This window comes from Phoca vitulina, unplaced genomic scaffold, assembly GCF_004348235.1.
Source record: "Phoca vitulina isolate PV1807 unplaced genomic scaffold, GSC_HSeal_1.0 scaffold20, whole genome shotgun sequence".
Taxonomy (NCBI): Eukaryota; Metazoa; Chordata; class Mammalia; order Carnivora; family Phocidae; genus Phoca; species Phoca vitulina.
In genome coordinates this window covers 11,659,118-11,681,199 of record NW_022589723.1, presented here as the reverse complement: position 1 = coordinate 11,681,199, position 22,082 = coordinate 11,659,118, and the positions used below count along the sequence as shown (strand labels likewise).

At 42.0% G+C, this 22,082-nt stretch overlaps 2 protein-coding genes across 4 annotated transcripts in view; one reads left to right on the top strand and one right to left on the bottom strand.

Annotated features, from left to right (window-relative positions):
• Nucleotides 1-9,467, bottom strand: part of TUBGCP4 (tubulin gamma complex associated protein 4) — a 36,231-nt gene extending 26,764 nt beyond the window's left edge. For all 3 annotated transcript variants that reach the window (XR_004301011.1, XM_032417268.1, XM_032417270.1), the window contains exons 1-4: nucleotides 9,128-9,467; nucleotides 3,871-3,999; nucleotides 957-1,079; nucleotides 517-570 (exon numbers count right to left, since the gene is read on the bottom strand). Coding sequence is in view for 2 of the 3 variants with exons in the window: in XM_032417268.1 (XP_032273159.1) it covers nucleotides 517-570; nucleotides 957-1,079; nucleotides 3,871-3,999; nucleotides 9,128-9,205 (384 nt within the window). In the remaining variant the exon portion in view is untranslated. The remainder of the gene's footprint in view (nucleotides 1-516; nucleotides 571-956; nucleotides 1,080-3,870; nucleotides 4,000-9,127) is intronic.
• A 113-nt stretch (nucleotides 9,468-9,580) lies between these two features.
• Nucleotides 9,581-22,082, top strand: part of ZSCAN29 (zinc finger and SCAN domain containing 29) — an 83,378-nt gene continuing 70,876 nt past the window's right edge. Inside the window, exons 1-5 of the mRNA XM_032417555.1 lie at nucleotides 9,581-10,018; nucleotides 10,536-10,968; nucleotides 11,444-11,648; nucleotides 13,502-14,197; nucleotides 16,077-16,547. Coding sequence (XP_032273446.1) covers nucleotides 10,651-10,968; nucleotides 11,444-11,648; nucleotides 13,502-14,197; nucleotides 16,077-16,547 — 1,690 coding nt within the window. The 5' untranslated portion in view covers nucleotides 9,581-10,018; nucleotides 10,536-10,650. The remainder of the gene's footprint in view (nucleotides 10,019-10,535; nucleotides 10,969-11,443; nucleotides 11,649-13,501; nucleotides 14,198-16,076; nucleotides 16,548-22,082) is intronic.

Sequence of the window (22,082 nt, the reverse complement as noted above, 5' to 3'; positions counted from 1 at the left end):
TTTGGAGCTTTCTAAACAGTTCTGATCTCGGAAAGCATATACAATATAAAATGCCGGGCTCTGAATCCAGAAGGAAAAATGTTCTCAAAAATAATGTCTTAAGTTAGATTGTTCTTTTTTTTTAATAGATTTAATTTTAATTTTTAAATTTTTTTCGGGGGGTTGGGCAGAGGGAGAAAGAGAGAGAGAATCCTAAGCAGGCTGCATGCCCAGCGCAGAGCCTGATGCAGGGCTTGATCTCACAGACCCTGAGATCATGACCTGAGTCAAAATCAAGAGTCAGATGCTTAACCAACTGAACCACCCAGGTGCCCCTCTTTTTTTTTTTTAATTTCTCATTTTTTTTTTAAAGATTTTTTATTTTTAAGTAATCTCTCTACCCAACGTGGGGCTCAAACTCACAACCCTGGTATCAAGAGTCACATGCTCTGACTGAGCCAGCCGGGCACCCCTTAAGTTAGATTATTCTAACAATATCAACAGATTCCAAGGCATTTTATTATTTGGGCAGCATACCTGATCCAAGGAGTAATTGACATGTGATATGGAAAGATGGGGGTCAGCCAGGAACTGCAACAAAAAACCCTGTGATTAGGGCTCCATATAAAATATCTTGAATCTATTTGATCTCTGAAAACTAGATGGGAATCTGAGAAGGGGCTCCATGTTAGTTTTAGACTATTGAGAATTGATAGTTCGTAGAGTATTAATTCTGATTTTTCAGGTGACCAAAAAACCCAAAGCTAGGGCTCTGATAAACTCACTCAAGAACCTTTGCCATGATCTGCACGCCACTTTGACCATGATTTGGGCAATCACAGAATATACTGTACCCTTTAGCCTTGCAGAAAATAGCTCTCTCTTAACTACCTGACCACATCAAAGGGTATTTCAAATTCAAGAACATGCCCTAATCGGCTGTCCCAGAGACGTCTTTCCCGTATCTCCTCTCTCACCTCTTGTTCCAAATCAAGCAGTGCTTGGCGATAAGGTTGCAAAACCGAATCCAGCCCCGTGCAGAAGGCCCTTAGGTAGATTCCATGTAACCCACCTTGGCCCTGCTGAGATGGATGGTGATCCTGAAATCAAACAAAGAGAACTCAACCTCACAGCTCAGACTCTAAAACCTGAGGAAAACATTCTCCTTTATTAGTGTTATTGTTTTTGCTTAAATGATTCCATATCAAAGCAGTGCTTCAATGAGAGGAAAACCCAATTAGAGAGACAGATTTTGAATTCTGACCTTTTAAAATGTGGTATTTTAATTTCCCATGCAGCCTAGATGTTACAATCAGGTAGGGGGCACCTGGGTGGCTCAGTCGGTTATGCATCTGACTATTGATTTCAGCTCCGGTCATGATCTCAGAGTCATGAGATGGAGCCCCACACTGGGCTCTGCACTGAGCATGGAGCCTCCTTAAGATTCTCTCTCTCTCTCCCTCTCCCTCTGTCCTTCTCTCTCTCTCTAAAATATACAATGAGGTAGTACCTCATATTGTCAGTGGAGATTTTTCTACAACTAACCTTACAACTTTCAGCTTAAATCCCTTTGGTGGCTTCTCATTGCCCCAGAATAATATCTCAACTCCTCTGCATGGCATACAATGACTTCTACATTCGGGCCCTTAACTATCTCTCTAAAATTATCTTTTACTGCTTCCAACTTCACATTCTCATTTCCAAACTACCCACAGTTCGCCAAATGTGCCTTGCTTCTATTTCTCACCCCCATGAATCTGGATGTGTTCCACTTATAACTGTGTACTCATCTTTATGACAAATACCTACTCTTCCTACAGGACCCAATTCAAGCATCTCTTTTCTCAGAGCCCTTCCTAACTCTCCCTAGGAAATGAACTGCTCCCCCTTTGTTGCTTTCACAGCATCTCTATGTAGTGCTTGAACTGTACTTTTGTTTATACGCCCCCCTCTCTAGACCAAGAGCTTTGTGAAGGCAGGACACACACTTTATTCATCTTTGTATTTCAGCTTCTAGCACAGTTCTCTGAACACAGGGTAAATATTTACTGAATAAATAAAATGACCTCAATCCTCCTTCTAACATCCCTTTCTCTTGTCTGGCCTGGTAATTCATCAGAAGCATGAATCTGATAGTCAACATGAGGAGTGATAAGACTCTCACCAAGAGCCTATTTACAAATATGGCTGGTCTTTCAGGAGACCTGCAATTTTTTCTAAGAGCCTCTTCTGTATTTTACACAGGGAATTGCAGAGGAAGCTGACTAGAGGCCACGATGACCAGCCTCTCTGGCTATGTCTTGACTTGGGTGATCAGGCTCTGGTGGCAGTAGATACAATCGCAGAATACCACAACAAATGGGGAAGGAAGCTTGGACTCAGTGGTTACGAGGCATGGTTAGTCAGAGGATGCTGCAAAGGATACTAGCAGTTCCTGAAGATAAAGGTTCACAGCTATAATAAGACCAGCATGGGTGTAGGGTGAAATAGACCAGATGGGCTTACAACCAGCCAATTTTGTTTTGATCTTGTGTCATTTCAGAGAACTGAATGTCTTCATTTACCACTAAATGAAAGAGAAATTAAGTATGCTTTTACTGTTCTCAAAAAAGAGGCACTATAGATATCTTTAGAATTTGGGAAAGTAGGAATTCACATATTATATAAGATAAAATCCATATAGTCACAGGAATACAGGACAGCTTTTTTTAAGTGTTACTTACAAAAATTAAAACTATATATCATCTTTATAAATATATATATGGGTTCCAACTCTGATAATTCATGTGCCCCCATTAATATGATTTTATAGCAAAATGGCATTGATTAGATTTTAAACTCACATTTAGCTTACACGTTTGCAATAAAATCCTTTTGAGAGAATCAGAATCCCTGTCCCAGAGAGGAAAATATAAGGCATTATTCTCCAACTCCTCTGCCCCAGAGATGACCACCAAAGGCCTGACAACCAATTTATATAACAGAGGGTACTGACTGCATTATTTCAGGAATCCTTCCTTTTCCTTTCTAGAAGTTCCTACCTTTCTCCCCAACCAGAATCATTGTTTCAACTGGGCAACAGTCATCACTGAATCAGAGTCACACAATTCAGCAATCTTTTTACTTACCTCGGACAGAATTACAGACTGTTAAAAATAAAAGGGAACTTTAAAATTTTCTCTTTTAAAAAATATGAGTGCTTACTATGTGCCAGGCACTTTGCATGAATTACCTTGTTTAATCCTCACAACCCTATGAGATAGGTACTACCTATTAACCCTGTTTTATAGGTAAATGAACTGAGCCGAAGTTACTGAACATTAGGTTACTGCCAAGCAGTCTATGGCCAGTAAGTGATAGAGCAGGACACAAATCCTTGACCTCTACACCATTAATCACAATTAATAGTGTATAATTCCAATTAATTCATATTAATGGATAATATTTATTAAGTGCTTGCTATGTGCCAAGCACCTTCTCTGATTTAACTCTTTTATTTTCAAATAAGAAAAATGAAGCCCAAAGATTTTAGCTGATTGCCTCCATGTGACTAAGGAAGTTAGAAGCAAAATGGCAAAAATATCTGAAATGATGCTTTATGCTTTTACCACTGGAATTGGAACTCTGGTCCAGCTCAAACTGATTTAACTCAGGTCTCCTAAAACTCAGGCAAAGCGTATTTTCTCTTCTACCAATCTGCCTAGATTGGTCCCTGTGTATATTTTCTCCCTTGTTTGAGCTAGTTACCTGGCCCTCACTCGAATAATTCCAATGATAAGAAATTCATAACATCTTGAGACTTATCTCATATCAATTACCAATGGATTCACTCAAAACCTGCCATGACTTCTGACCTCTGGAGGTGTCCATTCCCTGGGAACAGCAGCCTACCTGTTGCTGCACATGGCCCGTGTACTGTTCAATGAACTCAGTGAAGCGAATATAGTCTGTGCCCAGCCGGCAGAGTCGATTCAGGACGCTGGTTTCACTGGGATGGAGAAATGGGAAGTCCTGTGACACCTGCAGGAAGAGGAACAGGCTAAAAACACTGATGCCTGCATATATTTGAGGTGCTTCAAATGCTTTATACTATGAATCACTTCCCTTCTCAAGATGCCCATTTAAGCTTGGTAATTCCAAACTGCTACAAAGGTGTTGCTCCCCATCCCTGACCTAATTAGTTGTTTACTGAAATAGGTGGTAACACATGGTAAAGAATTCAAACACTACCAAATGTTGTACATTAAAAACAAGTCAACCTCCCCATAGGTGGCTACTATTACTTGTTTCTTAGGCCATCTTCCAGGGATGGCCTGTAAGGATATGAAGTTTTTGACCTGATTTCAACAAAGTCTCTTTAGCAATACTGCTCAAACCGGGATCTGCAGACTCCAGGGGTTTCTCAGACATATTCTTAAGATTTACAAATTCTCTATAAAATTTTAAATTTTATTTTCATTCAATAAAAATGTAAAATTAATGTAACATACTATAATCTATAAAAGCACCTTATAACTGACATATAAATGTAGTGTCCATATTTTCATTTGTATTTGGTATTTCATTTCATTGGGTATTATTTTAATTGAAATGAAGGCCAAATAATAACCTACTATGCTATATAAAGGTTTCACAGCAGTTCAAGTAGAACACAGTAGTAGGAGAATGTACTCATTCAACCACATTTTTTTTTTATATTGTGGTAAAATATACATAACATAAAAGTTACCATTTTGGCCATCTTTAAAAGTACAGTTCTGTGGCATTAAGTGCACTCACACTGTTGGGCATCCATCACCAACATCCATCTCCAGAATTTTTTTATCTTCCCAAACTGAAACCCTGTATTCATTAAACATTAACTTCCCATTCCTCCCTGCCCCCAGCCCCTGGCGACCACCCTTCTCTTTCTTGTCTCTATAATTTTGACCATTCTAAGTACTTCAAATAAGTGTAAATACAATATTTGTCTTTTTTTTTTTTAAAGATTTTATTTATTTATTTGAGAGAGAGAGAATGAGAGAGAGCACATGAGAGGGGTTAGGGTCAGAGGGAGAAGCAGACTCCCTGCCGAGCAGGGAGCCCGATGTGGGACTCGATCCAGGGACTCCAGGATCATGACCTGAGCCGAAGGCAGTCACTTAACGAACTGAGCCACCCAGGCGCCCACAATATTTGTCTTTTGATGACTGGCTTTTTCACTTAGTATAGTGTCTCCAAGGTTAATCCATGTTGTAGCATGTATCATTTGAATTTTCTTCCTTTTTAAGACTGAAAAATATTCCATTGTATGTTTGTGCAGCATTTTGTTTATTCAATTCATTTGCAAGGGACGCCTGAATTACTTTTACCTTTTGGCTATAGCAAATAATACTGCTATGAACATGGGTATACAAATATCTGTTCATGTCTCTTCTTTAACTTTTTTTGGGTGTATACCTAGAAGTGAAATTGTGGATCATTTGGTAGTTCTATGTTTAATTTTTTTGAGGAGTCACCATATTGTTTTCCACAGGGGCTGCACCATTTTCCGTTCCCACCAGTAATGCAGAAGGGTTCTAATGTCTCCACGACCTCACCTACACTTGTCATTTTGTTTTTTTGATCTAATGGGTATAAAATGGTATCTCATTGTGCTTTTGATCTGCATTTCCCTAATAATCAGCCATATTGATAATCTTTTCATTTACTTATTGGCCACTGTATATCTTCTTTGGAGGATCAACCGTCTTCTAATGAACACCTACTTATCCCAGGCACTGTGTTAATATCCCGAGATTAAATAGTGAACAAAATCAGATGTAATTACTATCCCCAAGGAACTTAGCATATTACATATTTATATCATAAGTACTGTATTTTGTGGATGCCAACTTTACGTGACAGTAAATGCAGTAATAAATAGGAAAAGAAGAATTTTTCTGTTACTGAATCCACAATGTTTAGGACTTTAATTCCATTTAATGCAGATTTTAATGACACAATGCTAACCATATCTTCAAGTATAATAACTTAAGAGGTAACACGACACAGTGCTTAAGAATGTGTCTTTGGGAGGCCAGCCTAATTACTCTGTTAGTGCAGTGTCTCCCTTCAGCTGGAGCTGTAGCCCCAGGAAAGCCTTGCCTGTGCCTTTGGAAAAAAAAAAAAAAGAAAGAACTCATATTTGGAGTCAGATTGCCAGGTCTGAATCCCTGAGTTGCCTCTTACTTGCATGAAATCTTAGACAAATTATAATACCTCTCTGTGCCTCAGTTTTCATACCTAGAAAGTGGAGATGGTAATTGTGGGGATTAAATGTTAACACATGTAAAGCCATGCACATTGCAAGTGCTCAATACATGAAAGCAATTTTTTTTTTTTTTTTTAAAGATTTTATTTATTTATTTGAGAGAGAGAGAATGAGAGAGAGCACATGAGAGGGGGGAGGGTCAGAGGGAGAAGCAGACTCCCTGCCGAGCAGGGAGCCCGATGCGGGACTCGATCCAGGGACTCCAGGATCATGACCTGAGCCGAAGGCAGTTGCTTAACCAACTGAGCCACCCAGGCGCCCCACATGAAAGCAATTTTTTATTATTAGGATAGCTCTACCCAGTTATCAAGTGATATTCCCACTAAAATTGGAATTTTGAGCAGTGCTTTGTTGGCAGAGTTTTATAAAAGTTCAAGGTCTAGTTATTCTGAAACAGCAAACAATACCTTGATTGATACCATTTGGTACAACCTACTTATATGAACAGGCATTCTTTACCACAGACTTACTGAAGTCAAAATCGAGATCTGTAGCAGTCATACTATTATTAAACTCAGCAATATTAATATTAATTACTAATATTAATATTATATATTAATATATATAATATATATTAATATTAATAATATTAATAAACTCAGTATTGTTTCAGCAAAACAATAGTATATGTCACATTAAATCACCGGTTCTCAATCAGAGGCGATTTTGCCCCATTTGGTAAATGGAGATATTTTTGATTGCCACAATTCAGAGGGTACTACTGACATCTAGTGGGTAGAGGCCATGGATGCTGCTAAACATCCTACAAGGCACAAGCAGGACACACCCGCACAACAAAGAATTATCCATCCAGTCTACAATGTCAATAGTGCCAAGGTTGAGAAACCATACATTAATGTTATTTTGAATTTATCCATTTGGTAGTTTTGTTCACTTTGTAACAAATACTTGGTTTTATAGTTTTTTAAGAGCAATATGCTTGAGTTTATACTTAGGTTAATGTGTACATATATTCTATATTATAATAAAATGATTTTTATCAATATTAGGCATTCATAACAATTTTCCCTTTATTTGATTGTGAAAAACACTGCTCTGCAGAAAGTATGCAATATTTTCTGTTTTTAGTAGTCTTTTTTCCTTCCATAAATATCTGAACACCTACTATATGGCAGAAACTGTGCTGGCTACATTGATGAAGAAAACCACTATAGTCTTTGCCCCTGTGGGCAAACTATGATGGAGAAAGACTATTAACAGTTAGCAAAAATAAATAATATGAACTGTGCTAAGTCCTATAAGGGAGATAAACAAGCTGCTGTGATAGAGAATAATGGCATACGGTGAGGATACTTAAACAGATGGTCAGAGAAAATTTTTTCTGAGGTGACTTTAAAGCTGAGACCTTAAGAAGTCAAGCTTCCACAAATACTTCCTACGCATTTTCTTCCTATATACCTGCCATTGTGCTAGTTTTATAGGGGAAAATAACGAGAGGAGTCTGATTTATAGGTTTTATATAATAAGAATGTCATTTTTCTGCTCTTCCACAGCCTATACTGCCAATCCTTATAGAATAGGCATGACTTTTTTTTTTAAGTTTTCACTTAAATTCCAGTTAGTTAACATAGTGTAACACTAGTTTCACAGGTGTATAATACAATGATTCAACACTTCCATACAACACCCAGTGCTCATCACAGTAAGTGCACTCCTTAACCTCCATCACCTATTTCACCCATTCCCCCAAACCCCTTTCCCCTGGTAACCATCAGTTTGTTCTCTATAATTAAGAATCTGTTGCTTGGTTTGGAATTGGCATGACTTTGTGATCAGACAGAGCTAGATTCAAATCTTGCCATTACCAGGACTAGTCACCATAAATTTCTCTGAGCTTCAGTTTGCTCTTTTGTTTTTTCTTTTTCTTCTTCTTTTTTTTTTTTTTTAAAGATTTTATTTATTTATTTGACAGAGAGAGAGATAGAGAGAGCAGGAACACAAGCAGGGGGAGTGGGAGAGGGAGAAGCAGGCTTCCCGCTGAGCAGGAAGCCCGATGCGGGGCTCGATCCCAGGACCCTGGGATCATGACCTGAGCCGAAAGCAGACGCTTAACGACTGAGCCACCCAGGCGCCCAGTTTGCTCTTTTGTAAACTGGGGCTAACAATACCTAGGTTACTAAGTTATTGAGAGGATTGGATAATATTACTGAAAGCAGAAGTAGAAAAGAATGGTTCAAATACTGGAGCCAAGCGGACCTGGGGTTCAAGACGAAGCTCACTAATTACTAGCTACCAGATACAGGGAGTTAATCTGTGAAATGGAGATAGGTAATTGTGAAGATTAAAAGAGATAATGCATACAGTACCTAGCCCTTCCTCCTCATACATTCCTGGTTACATGAAAATCGCCTTCCAAATTCTCCTAGTGCAGAAATTTCCTGGGAAAGGAGTAATGAGGGAAACACTCCTTCATTTTTCAGTCAACAAAACTGGCCGACCCCATATAGTGCGTTAAGCGCTACGTATTGGGACTAGCTTTCAAAGCTCACTTTAAAGCAGTGCAAGCGTGCAAATGGGTGAAAGCGCCTTTTTCACTTTTACATCCAGTTCCCCAGCAACTCTCGCTTAGACACCTCAACCTTAGGCCGCGGCGCGTGCTCCCTCCTCCGGGGTCCGCCTCCTGTTTGCCGGCCCGGGCCCAGCCCTCTCGAGGTGAGGTATAGCGCGCCGACGCCCCTCAGGCACTTCCCGGGTTACCAGCCCAGGGACTCGCCCCGCGAACACCTCAGCCCCTGCAAGCCCCGCCCTTCGACCCCGCAGACTCCTCCCCCGGACACTGGCGCAGGCCCGCCCATTCTGCGCTCCCGGGTTCCCGCGCCCTGAGCTGGACCGTACCTGGAGGCCACTCCGCTTGTTCCATGTGAAAATGGACCCTGGGTACCCGCTCAGAGCCAAGAGCAGTTCGTGGATCATTCCCACAGCGGGCCGCGAGTCCCTATATCCGTCGCCCCCTCCTCCAACGCCCCTCCAGGGGACCGCGGAGGCGAATGCTGCCTTCTCGACAAGCGCACAGGCCCCTGGGACAGGCGGTTCGTCCTGAATCCCAAGTGGCAAGACAAATGCTGTTGGAAGAGCTGAGGGGAAATATTACGGGATAGGCGCCCCACGTCCCGGAAGTGTGGCAGGCTCCGCTGGGCCCACTCGGTCGCTCCTGCCGAGGCTCTGCTGGAGGAGTCTCCGTAGTTGCCCTTGCGCATGCGCTCTCAGTGCCCGAGTTGCCCGGTAGGACTTCCGGTTTGAGAGCTGGAATGGGAGGCTGGAGAGCCGGGGCCGGGGCCCGACCCTAACAGGGTGAGGCTGGCCCGGGGGCAGAGATGCGAGTGGGTTGAGGGGCAGCCCCGAGAAGGAGACGCTCCCAGGGGTGGCCGGAGGGTGCTCTCAGGGCGCCTTAGCCCAGTCGGAGGCCTCTGGAGGAACCGCACGACGGCCCCGAGAGTGACCTGGCCAGAGGGACGGAAGACAAAGAGGCCGGAATCCCGCACCCGCCGCTCCTTGAGCCGAGTCCCGCTCCCGCGAACCCCACAGCACCCGGAGCCCCTGGCCAGCAACCGAACTCGTCCTCAGGAGACCCATTACTACTGCCCCCCTCGGACTCCCTCTCTCCACCAACTCAGTGTGACTCCCCACGCCCACCGGCCCTCGCTTCGGGAACCAAAACCAATCCTCCCAATGCGCGAGGTTTCCCGTCAGTAGTTCCCGAATAGTTGCTGAGCGGTTACTAACGCTGTGAGGGAAAACAAAGATCCAGTATTCAGTACTTGATTTTTGTCCCGGGTGGGAATTGGTAGTTGTGTAGTCTGAGGGGGCGGGGAGGATGTAAAGGGCCTCCGGAACGACTGCGGAGGTACTTGGGGAGATGGGCTGCGACCCGCTGGACAGAAGCTTTTTGTTGCCTTCAGCAGGATGGTGACTTGCCTTTAGAGCCTCTCAAGCTCCAGGTCTCCCATATGGTTCGAACTCACTATGCAACATTGGTCAGGGGAGCTAAATGGGGTCAGGTTTGGGGGGAGGTGGAAGAAGGGCAGACAATACTTTATTCTTTGCTGCCTCCCCGGGCTCCTTGGAAGTCACCCAGAAATGATAGCTTTTGAAAGGTCTCTCCATGCTGTTTTGGCTTGCTGTCCTAAAGCTGGTGCTACCTCAGATGGCCACGTGGAGTATATGGGAAGTCAGGCCAGCTCTTGGCAAGACTTTAGACATATGAGTGTATTTCTTCTGATAGTGCCATCTCTCTCTACCCTAGGAGGAAACTCTTCTTACAGTTGAGAGACTCATCTGCAGGTGACTCTCCAAGGACATGGGAAAATAGGTGTAAGCCCTCGAACCCTTAAGTGGAGGGGAGCTGCTTTCTGCTGTGAATGATGGCCAAACCCACTCTGAGAGGGAATGGCACTAACTCTGAGACGTTCCGACAGCGCTTCAGGAGATTTCACTACCAGGAGGTAGCTGGGCCTCGGGAGGCTTTCAGCCAACTCTGGGAACTTTGCTGTCGTTGGCTAAGGCCGGAGGTTCGCACCAAGGAGCAGATTGTAGAATTGTTGGTGCTAGAGCAGTTCCTGACCATCTTACCTGGGGAGATCCAGAATTGGGTACAGGAGCAATGTCCAGAAAGTGGAGAGGAGGCAGTGGCTCTGGTGGAAGATTTAGAAAGAGAGCCTGGAAGACCTGGACGTTCGGTGAGAAGGGAGGGGGAATTCAGAAGTGTGTGACTGGGAAGGGGCAAGGATAAAGGGCCAAGGTATATACAGGTTTAAAGACAGGCACAATCTCCTTTGGTGATGCTTATACTTCTGGTCCCAGAACAGGTAACTTTTTCAGATAGAGCTTATCTGGAGATGCTACCTGGGTGTACCTTTGCTATCCTGTCATAATGAGTTATTCATAGTTTTATAGTTTTTTACTTAAGAGGGAAGAAAGGGGAATTATTTTTTAGCTTGTAGGTGGGTTTACTTTCTTGAGCTTTTCTTTCTGGAGTTCCAGCTGCTCTAAGCTAATGGAATAAGAAAGACCCTTGTTCACTGTTAAACCTCCTCCCCTGCCAAACCTAGCCAAGTCCCAAAAGGATGAACTCTTTTGGGGTATTAAATAATCTCCTCTGGGAATGCCCCTCATTATAACCTTGCAGTGACAATTAATGGGGGTTGTTTCTAGGTCACAGTCTCTGTGAAGGGGCAGGAAGTGCGCTTGGAGAAGATGACACCCCTGAAATCATCACGAGAGTTATTAAGTGTTCGGCAGGAGTCAGTGGAACCCCAGCCCAGGGGTGTAACCAAGAAAGAGAGGGCAAGGAGCCCAGACCTGGGACCACAGGAGCAGATGAACCCAAAGGAGAAGCTCAGACCTTTTCAAAGGAGCGGTGAGGAGTAGATTCATATGGGAAGATAGGATGCCATTCTAAATTGGGAAGTAGGGTTGGGAATAGTGAGTGGGAAAGGGATTTCAGGAAATGAGTTGAAATTGTAGAGTATGCAGTTGTTGGGAGACCTCCTGAAGGTATGTAGTTTAGCCCTCTGGTGTAGTATTCTTGTATTTCTTCTTTTGACAAGTCTGCCAGAGGATGGCTTCCTACTTTTTATCAGAATTGGAACTATTTTATTTCCTCTTGATAATGATGATACTAGGTATTTTCTAGATAAAAATTCTTTTGTATACATGAAGGCACAGCCACCTTTCAGTCATTTTCCTTCTCCAAATTAAACTGTATTGTTTCTTTAAGCTCTTCCCCAGAAGCTCCATTCTTTAGACCTACTAAGTTTTTGTTATTCTCCTTTGGAAATGAAGTCTTCCAAATATTAATCGTGGAGAACTAAATTATATTATCCCAGGGTCTGGTAGGTAGAGGCAGAGTAGGAATTTTACTTCAGAATTTCATTACATTTTCTTTCAGTAGAGCTCAACTAATTATTTGGTGATTATTGTTTACTTGGTAACTCCCAGGACTCTTACCGCTTTCCCCATTGTCTTTGTGCCAGTGCTTATTGTTGTACTTGATTTTGTAGAACTTGTTTTTCTTCTTTGTACTCCATTGAACTCCATATTATGTTTGTTTGGGGTTTTTTGATAATTTCTTTAATTTGTTGAGGTTGTTTTGAATTTTGATCTTATCATCCAAGAAGCTAGCCTTCTCAGCCATTTGTAATGGTCTCTGTTTAGTAATCCAGATGCAATTCCTCAACCCCAAACAGAGACTTGCAGAATTAATCAGTTTTTGAACACCTACCATGTATTCCAACACCTTGCAAAATACTCTGCAATAAGTAAAGGTGCCTGTTCTCAAAGAGCTTAGGGTGTGATTGGAAGCAAATATGTGCTGAACTAAATTGTACTGAAACCGTGCCAAACAATGACTGTTACTCAATTTGTGTGAGTACAATAGGGGTTTGGCAGAGTGAGAGATGAGGGAGGACAGTAGGGGAGACTTCGTAGGGTGGCTTTGGCAAATACAACTTCTCATAGAATGGGTTATATTTGAATAGGAGGGACTTAAAGGAAAGGGACAGAGTGATGAATAATAGTATGCTGTGTTCTAGAGAGGAGTCTGATATGAATGAACAGTGCATGGTAGGCACTCGGGTTAAGGTTCAGTAGTATAGTGTTTAAGCTGAGGAAGCAAGAGCCTGGAGTTAGGTAGGTCAGTTACTGCTACATTTATCCGGCTGTGAGAGGATAAGGGGTCTAGACTTGGATGGTGGCACAAGGAACAGAGCAGGACATACTATGGAAAAAACTTGTAGAACTTGGTGACAGTGTGAAGGAAATGGATGAGTTGAAGTTTCCCCCACTACTCTCTTACCCCTTGAAATCACTCTGAGTTTAATTCTCTAGCTCCTAGTGGAGAACTTATAGGAGATAGGAGGTAACTGTTCCCAACAGTATCAAGACCTCCTATAAGACTGTTCCTAGCAGTGCCAAGACCTATTAAATGGTGAGGAGGGCTAGGGAGCAACATGGAACAGAAGTATTTGCTCTGAATACACAAACAGAACCTTTTCCTCTCTTGTCACCCTACTCTGGAAAATATTCTTTTTTTTTTTTTGAGGTTTTATGTATTTTCCCCACTTTCTCCAACCCATTGAACTTTCTGAAAACACTTCCTTAGACACTTTGTTTATAAGCCTCTTGGATTCAAAAAAAGGCAGGTCTGAACTGAGAGGTATTTTTATGATCAATCCAAATTATGATATCCTTTGTTTGCTTCCCTGCAAGCAGGATTTCCATTTCCTAAATCCGGTGTGGTCTCCAGGTTGGAGCAAGGAGAGCCATGGATCCCTGATCTGGGCTCCAAGGAGAAGGAACTCCCAAGAGGCAGTAACACAGGAGATAGACAAATGCATGCTGATCTGTTATCACCCAAGAGAGAGAGAAGAAGCTGGGTGGACCAGGATCACTGGGGCTTTGAGGATGAGAAGGTAGCAGGTGTGCACTGGGGCTACGAAGAGACCAGAACTCTCCTTGCAATTCTCAGTCAGACTGAGTTTTATGAGGCTCTCCGAAACTGTCATCGAAACAGCCAAGTGTATGGGGCTGTGGCTGAGCGGCTCCGGGAGTATGGCTTCCTTCGGACCCTGGAACAGTGTCGGACCAAGTTCAAAGGTCTCCAGAAGAGCTATAGGAAAGTCAAGAGTGGTCACCCACCTGAGACCTGCCCCTTCTTTGAAGAGATGGAGGCCCTGATGAGTGCCCAGGTCATTGCATTGCCCAGTAATGGCTTGGAAGAGGCAGCCTCTCACTCTGGCCTGGTAGGCAGTGATGCCGAGACTGAGGAACCAGGGCAAGGGCGCTGGCAGCATGAGGAAGCAGAAGAAGCTATGGCTGAAGAGTCTGACAGTGATGAAATGGGCCAGGAGGCCACCCCCCAAGACCCTGACAACTCAACTGCACCTGTTCTTTTTCGAAGCCCAAGTGGTAAGAAGCATTTCTTTTTGGGGTTCAGGGATTAGATTTGAGTAGTTATGAGACTGCATGTGCAGTCAGGAAGTTTAATGTTGCCTGTCAGCTTTGTTACTTAAATAGAGAACAAAGAGGCACTTCTCAGTTCTATGTGTATTTCATTCTCTTTTGTGGGAAAATTAGATAATAGTAAGGAGGGAGTCATTTTAGATACTTTAAAGAAGTACAATCAGAAAATTCTAGAGAGCTCTTTAAAAGAATACCATTCCTTCCATTTCTTTAAAATATTTTTTTCCTGATTATAAAATCACTGACTGCTGAGAAAAACCTGGCACTATACTATGTTTAAGGAAAGTATTTATTGAGCACCTTATACAAACTGGTGCTTCATCTTTTATCTCAATGTCCGTTTGTGTTCCTTTTCACTTAGCATAGCATAGTGAAGGACTGCCCAAAGTTGGGGAAACATTTTCTAAGACTCCTCTAGATTTGCAACACACCTAATAAGTAAGAAATCTTGTTTAGCACTTTGTTGAGATACTATTTGCCCATGGAACTGTTTTTAAGTATTATTACTGTTGATTTTATTTTTTATAATCATGTTGTTACGGAAAGAACACCAAAATATTGAGTCGGGGCTTTGTTTCCAATCTTGACCACTAATCACCTGGGTGACCGTGGATAGTCATCTGACCATTTCAAAGCTGTTTCCTCACCTGTAAAATGGGACATGGCAGCAGGACTACATCTCTAAAGATGCAGTTTCACTGTGAACAGTGATCTTTTCCTTTTTTTTTTATTATATGTGTGTTGTTACTTCCAATTCTGTTCTAGGCTTCTTGTCTTCCTATCTTCTACTTTTTCCTTTCTCAATACCTGTTTTTTCTTTCATTCTGTTTTTTTGTCACTGGAATAAATGCAGGTAAACCACAGACATGGCACATATGCTAGCTGCTGTTATTTTCATTATCTGTTCATCTTTTTCTACTGCTTTTTCTCTGTCTTCCGATTCTTTCCCCAACTCCTTTACCTGCAGTGAGTGGAGGATGATGGAAGCAGCATCATCTCCAGCTGGCTGGCAAGTGGGAGGAAGACTCTGAATCTCCTTTCCCTCGACCTTGGGGACTTTCAAGGAGAAGAGTCTGTAATCATATTGAAGTACTGCCCACGGGAGACCTGCAGCACTAGTACAGGCTCAGGCCAGGAGATATTGTTCTGCTTCCTTCCTCCTTCTGGCTTCCACCAGTCCTTCACTCCTAAGGATAAGGTGCATGACTATCAGGTCCTTATCTTGTACCCTTCAGGTCTTTGCTATTACTGGGTTTGCTTTTTTGAGATTGTGGCAAAAGAAGAAGGGCCATAATAGGGATTGGGCAACAGTGTGATTCTGAAAGAGACTGTTCCTTGCAGGCTTGAGTCGTTCTTTAGAAAACTTAATTCGTAAGGAAGTAGAGCTGGTGGAAAAAGAGTGATCAGAGAAGTTAGGGATGACTCATGACAGTGATTGATTGGGTCTTATTCCCCTGACCAGTTATTTTCTAGTTAGGATCAGAATTCCAGAGAAACTACTAGAAGAATGGGGAAATGCATTGTGTACTCTTGACTCAGTGTATGTAATGACTGTTTCAGGGATCTGGTGAAAAGCCGCCTTCTTTTTTTTTTAATGGTTAAAGAGAACATAGGAATCAAGGTCCCTGTGAAATTGCTATGGGATATAGAGAAGCAAAACATTCTATAATGAGTTTGTATAGATTTTGGAAACATTAAGTATTTTTACTTTTTCACCTAGAAGCCCAAGCTTAGGTGGTTTTTCATCATGCACTTGATAGGACTGAGGAATTGAGGCTGTAAAGCCCTGGATTGAGTGGTGCTGAAATTTCTCTTCTGGCGGCAGGTGTACACTGGGGCTATGAAGAAACAAAGACTTACCTTGCAATTCTTAGTGAGACTCAGTTCTACGAAGCCCTCCGGAATTGTCACCGCAACAGCCAGTTGTATGGAGCAGTGGCTGAGCGGTTATGGGAATATGGATTCTTAAGGACACCAGAGCAGTGTCGGACCAAATTTAAAAGCCTACAAACCAGCTATAGGAAAGTCAAGAATGGCCAAGCGCCAGAGACCTGTCCCTTCTTTGAAGAGATGGATGCTTTGGTGAGTGCCAGGGTTGTTGCCCCGCCCAGTGACAGCCGGGAAGAAGAGACAGCCTCTTGCCCCATCCAGGAGACCAGTGAGACCGAAGCTGAGAAGCAAGCTGAGGCGGCAGAAGAGACTGTAGAAGAAGATTCTGAAGATGATGAAGAGGATACTGAGGTACCCCTGGGGGTTGTCATGACCCGTGCTCCAGTCTTATTCCAGAGCCCCAGTGGTAAGATCCTTTTACTTTTTGAGGTTTAAGTAGCAAAGGGGAGGCAGTGGGATTTAGGAGAAAAATCAGCAATCTGAAGACCAGGAGACTGGTCTCTACACCCAGCTCTCATGGATTCTTCTTGTGACCATCTTCTCTCTTCTCCATGTTTCCTTTCTATTAAAGCAGCTCACAGAGGGGATATAAATTATTCACCTGACTTGCCTTCTCATACTACAGCATCAGTCTGATGGGTGCAGACTTTATAAATTTGCTCTCATCTACATCTGAGCTGTTAGGCAGTTTACCTAGCAGGGAGTATGAACGTTAACATCTCCCAAGTAGTATGTTGTATACCCATAGTGGGATGAAGGTGATTTTAAAAGTTCATTCTTGTTAAACAATTTTTCCTCTACTTCCAACTTGTATACCTGTTGTATGAATGCTTTATGAAAACCTGATAACCTCTTTCTTCAGCCACAGCTGGACAAAAGTCTGAGATTTCTTAGGGAATGAGCCCTTTGAATATTAGCTGTTGTGTAAGAAAAAGAAATACTTCACTATGGCTTCCCTGCTTTTGGGAAGAATAATTCTGATTTTGGAGTCATACATGTATCTGAATCTGAACTCCGTTGTCCATTAGCCAGCTGAGTGACTCAGAGCAAGTTATTTAACCCTGTAAGTTTGCTTACATATTAAGACGTACCTCATTGAGGTTGATGTAAATGAGGTACTGTGGTGAAGCATCTAGCACAGTGCTTAGGCACATAGTAAGTATTTAATAAGTAATAGTTTTCTTTTTGAAAAGTTCTTTAGATCCGCATTCTTCAAGGGTGTTCCACGGAGCATCAGTTCCATGGAGGTATTAATATGTTCCACTAAAAAATGGCTTCTAGGTTTAGGAAATGCTAAATTACCCTCCTTGGAGGCTCACAATACATACTCACATATTTAAAGTTCTGAGATTTCATTGAATCTAACAAATCTCTATTTCATGGGGGCATCTTATAAGACTGGGCTTCTGGATAGAAACACTGTCTTTAGGGGGCCATAAATAGGCTGACGCTCAGTATTCCTTTGTTCTCAGATTTAGTCCAGGGAATTTGGGATCCAGAATTTGTCTGAAACATCTGAAAATTCTGCGAATTCAAAGTCAATTTGCAAACTGATAATTTGCCAAGTATCTGCAAATTCACATAGCCTGGGCCTGGGGAGCCTGGTATTTGGTTCTTAGAAGAAATAGCTTAGCTTGAGCATTGGAGTAGTGCTTTGGGAACATTTAATGATTATTTTTCCATGGAAGAGAGTATGTTTTAGGGAGATACTTTCTAAAATTTATCTCTCAGAAGGCCTTCTGTTCTTTGAAAGACACCAAATATTTTCCTACCCTGTTTTTATTCTCAGCATATATTGGAATTTGAGAGGAGGGGGGCTCATATAGCTCTTTTTGGATATAGAAGTTTCTCAGAGTTTTCCTGGGCCTACCTTAAATCTGGTAGGTTTTCCTTCTGAGAGGTTTTCTGAAGATCATGGGTATCCAGGAAGAGTTACAAGAATGTACTAATCAGCCCCTATAACAGATGAGAAGCACGTGATAGGCTACTAAGTAGAGGAGTAAAAACATTGGAATTCTAATTGATAGTAGTCATTTGGGATCTAGTGCTCCTTAATTTTTATCTTTAATCATCTAATGTGATACTTCCCTTACCCCCAGCACATAATATTGAGGAAATGGATAACCTTTAAAATTCCATTCTTATATCAGGTTTTGAGGCTGGATTTGATAATGAAGAGAATCTAAAACGAGATATTTCTGAAGAAGTACAACTACATAGAACATTACTTGCAAGGTCTGAAAGGAAAGTTTCCCGGCATCTTACTCAGGGTAAAGGTGGTGAGAGTGAATGTAGATCAGGACAACAGTGGGAAAAGACCCCAGGGGAGAGAAGAGGAAAACCAACACCCCCAGAGAGGAGTTTAGGTAAAGTTCTAAATCATCAGAGACCTTACTTGGGAGAGAGACCCTGTAAATATCTCAGATACAGCAAAAGCTTTGGTCCCAACTCCCACCTCATGCATCAGATATCTCATCAAGTGGAAAATCCCTATAAATGTGCCGATTGTGGGAAAAGCTTCAGTCGGAGTGCACGCCTCATTAGACACCGGAGAATCCACACTGGAGAGAAACCTTATAAGTGTCTTGACTGTGGGAAAAGTTTCCGTGACAGTTCAAACTTCATCACCCACAGAAGAATCCACACAGGAGAAAAACCGTATCAATGTGGTGAGTGTGGAAAACGCTTCAATCAGAGCTCAAGCCTTATAATTCATCAGAGAACCCACACAGGAGAAAAGCCCTATCAATGTGAAGAGTGTGGAAAAAGCTTCAACAATAGTTCTCATTTCAGTGCACATCGGAGGATACACACAGGAGAGAGACCCCATGTGTGTCCTGACTGTGGAAAGAGTTTCAGTAAGAGTTCTGACTTACGTGCACATCATAGGACCCACACAGGAGAGAAACCCTATGGGTGTCATGACTGTGGCAAGTGCTTCAGTAAAAGCTCCGCTCTTAATAAGCACCGAGAGATCCATACACGAGAAAAACTTCTGTCACAGTCAGCACCTAAGTAAGCCCCTGAGAATTTAAAGAAAAGATAAATGCATTGAAATTGTTTGAAAAAGGCGTCTAATAGTGATGGTCTCCTATTCCCTGCCCAACTAGCTTAGGAAACACTCTAAGATTTATCCCACTCTGTTCCCATGTTTTTCTTGGATCTATGAATTCCTAAGGTAGTCATCTTAAGAATGAAAGGAAGATTTCAGTCCCTCTCCTTGCCTTCATTGGAAATGACAGATACGACCTTTACCTCCCAGTGCCTATGTTGTTCCCTTAATAGAGAGGACGCAGTAGTAGATCCCATGTATGTATTTATCCTATTATTCAGCTGCATTTCAACTGGAAAAACCTATCACAGCAGCATTTCAGGGAGAAGTTGTGAGACTTTTCTAACTGAGTGGGTCTAGCTCTTTATACAATAATGGAAATGCAAAAAAGTGGCATTTCCTGTTCACATAAGCCTGTGCTCAGAATGACATTTGTCATGTACACTCTTCATTTACCTTAAAGGAGAGTTTAATATCCATCTTGGTTCTGACCTATGAATCATCTTGTCAAAAGCCTAGGTGTTCTATATGGGGAAACAGTGTAAACCTTATATAAATATTGAGGTGTGAACCCTGGATTTCTTAATTTTTTCTAAGCCCTAGAAGATCTGGAATAGAATAATATATTTAGAGCATCTAGTTTGATTTTTTTTCCTTCTGTTCCGTCTCATCTGAATTTCATCTGTCCCTTCTGGTCCAGTAGTGCAAAGAGCAAGCCAGCTGGATATGTTGATATGAGAGAAGGCAGTTAAAGCTGCCAATAGGGGATTGTCTGCATTCCACACGCTCCAACACCTAGTTTAGTGTTATACAGCACCCCATGGGCGCTCAATACTAACCTGCATTGAGCAGAAACCACTGCCACATACCCATGGATTAGGAAACAGACCACTCTGTGCCAACTCTTTACTCTAATGGCAAGGAGGACAGATTATCTTTGGTCACTGGAGTTGCCAATACTCGCTCACGTGCATGTGCACATACTCATAGATCTATTTTTAAAAGTTCTTCAAACACAAGTGTAATTCTGATCTGTATAATCAAATAGTATTGAATTAATTGCCCATCTATTCATAGTAGTATGATGAGCCCTATACAGCACAAGGTAAACAGACTCTGTCCTTGTTCTTACAATCTAAAACAGATGACACTGACATGGACAAATAATAAATGCACATGTAGAGCTGCAGCAGTTTTAGAGAAATCTAGAAATGTAGTAACATTCTGCATAAATGTTAAGGTCTAATGCATTATAGTTTTCTATAAGAAAAATCTGGGAGGTATTTTCTTCTCTTTATTCAGGAAGGCTTCATGAAACAGCAAGTGTTCAAAGGAAGGAAAGTTACCAGGAAAATTAGGGTGGGATGAACTCTCCAAAACTAATCACAAAACTGAGGGCTGAGTGGGTGAGAAATGGGAAAATTGGAGAGCAAGGTGTTTTATGCAGATGGAGCCGAGGGCAAAAGACAGACTGTAAGGAAAGTTAGACAAAGCTTGGAGCAGCACAAAATCTGAGGAATAGTATGATCTAGGCTATGCACAAGGCAGAGAACTGCCTTCATTAGAACATGGAGTGCCAGAGGGAGATCAGGAGGTGGTGGTCCCATCCACCTATAATAAATCAGATACTGTGCTGTACTTATTGATGAAAGAGCCAGCTTGTACTGGGGAAGAAGAATGAGCAGTTTACGAGACTAGCTCCTATGGGAGACAAAGGTCAGAAATTAATATCTTGAGAAGATACTTCAGTGGGCAGGTCTGAGGAAGGAGGAATGTGAACAGATGCCCAAGGCATGGGATAAGTAGCTGTTTCATACTCACATTTAATCAGTCCTGTGGCTGGAATGAGATATCAAAGAGAAGTGGGGAGATAGAATATTCTGTAATTCATAGCTTGCTGTGTTAGATGAGAGGTTGATTAGGGTTCTTGTGTTGAGGGATCCTACTACAAAGAATCTCCTAACATTTATTAGGAGGAGATCGTGTCTCAATTATGTGGCCTAAGCAGACAGGAAGATAGAAGAAACACTAGTCTAAAGCAGTGCCTCAGGATCTGAGATGGTTTAGTAAGTGTGTTTTTAAATGTGTGTTTTTTAATATGAGAGATTACTGTCTTTAGTATATTTATGGAAAGTTGTGTGTAAAAAGCACTGGTTGGGGTATCAGCAGATATGAATTCTGGTTCCAGATGTCTTGTGTGTAAGTCCACCTGTTTCCATCTCCCTTTCTGTAAAGCAGAATAATGTTTACATCTTAATCTGCCTCTCAGGGATACCATGTTAATAAAAATTATGTCTATAAAGTACCCAGTGTTTCTTCACGTGGTTTTTCCCCTCCCCAAATATACATGTGCAAATTATTAAGTTGTTGCTACTAGGAAAATATAAATTTTTACCTGCTTTTTTGGTTCCCTGTGTGGCCTTACTTAAAGTATGCCTGTTTGAATCTTTATGTTCTAGACTGAGAAACAAATTAGGATGTGGTAAAAGAGAAATTAGAATGAAAATCCTTACATGATGTCTGTATCTGTATCCATTAGGACAGTGCATTAGGACCTGTCATAACTGGGCATGGAGAGTAAGTCTTACTTTAAAAGACCCAAGACCAGCCTCCTCTCCCCCCACCATCCTCCAGATGAAGAGAATGTACATAATGAATAGGGCAAAGGCAAACTCTCTTACTTGGGAAAGCCCATTTCTTCTCAAACTAGCTTAACAAGCCATTTTCTGCTACCCAGTCTGCCATTGCGGAGGATGGAAGAAGCAAGAAATAGTCTTCAAACATTCTAAGAGAAACCAAGGCCACTGTAGGTGGAGCAAGAGGATCTGTGCACCCTACCATTTTAATACTCATAAGACCTCTGTGGGGACAGACTGAGTGACCTGTATA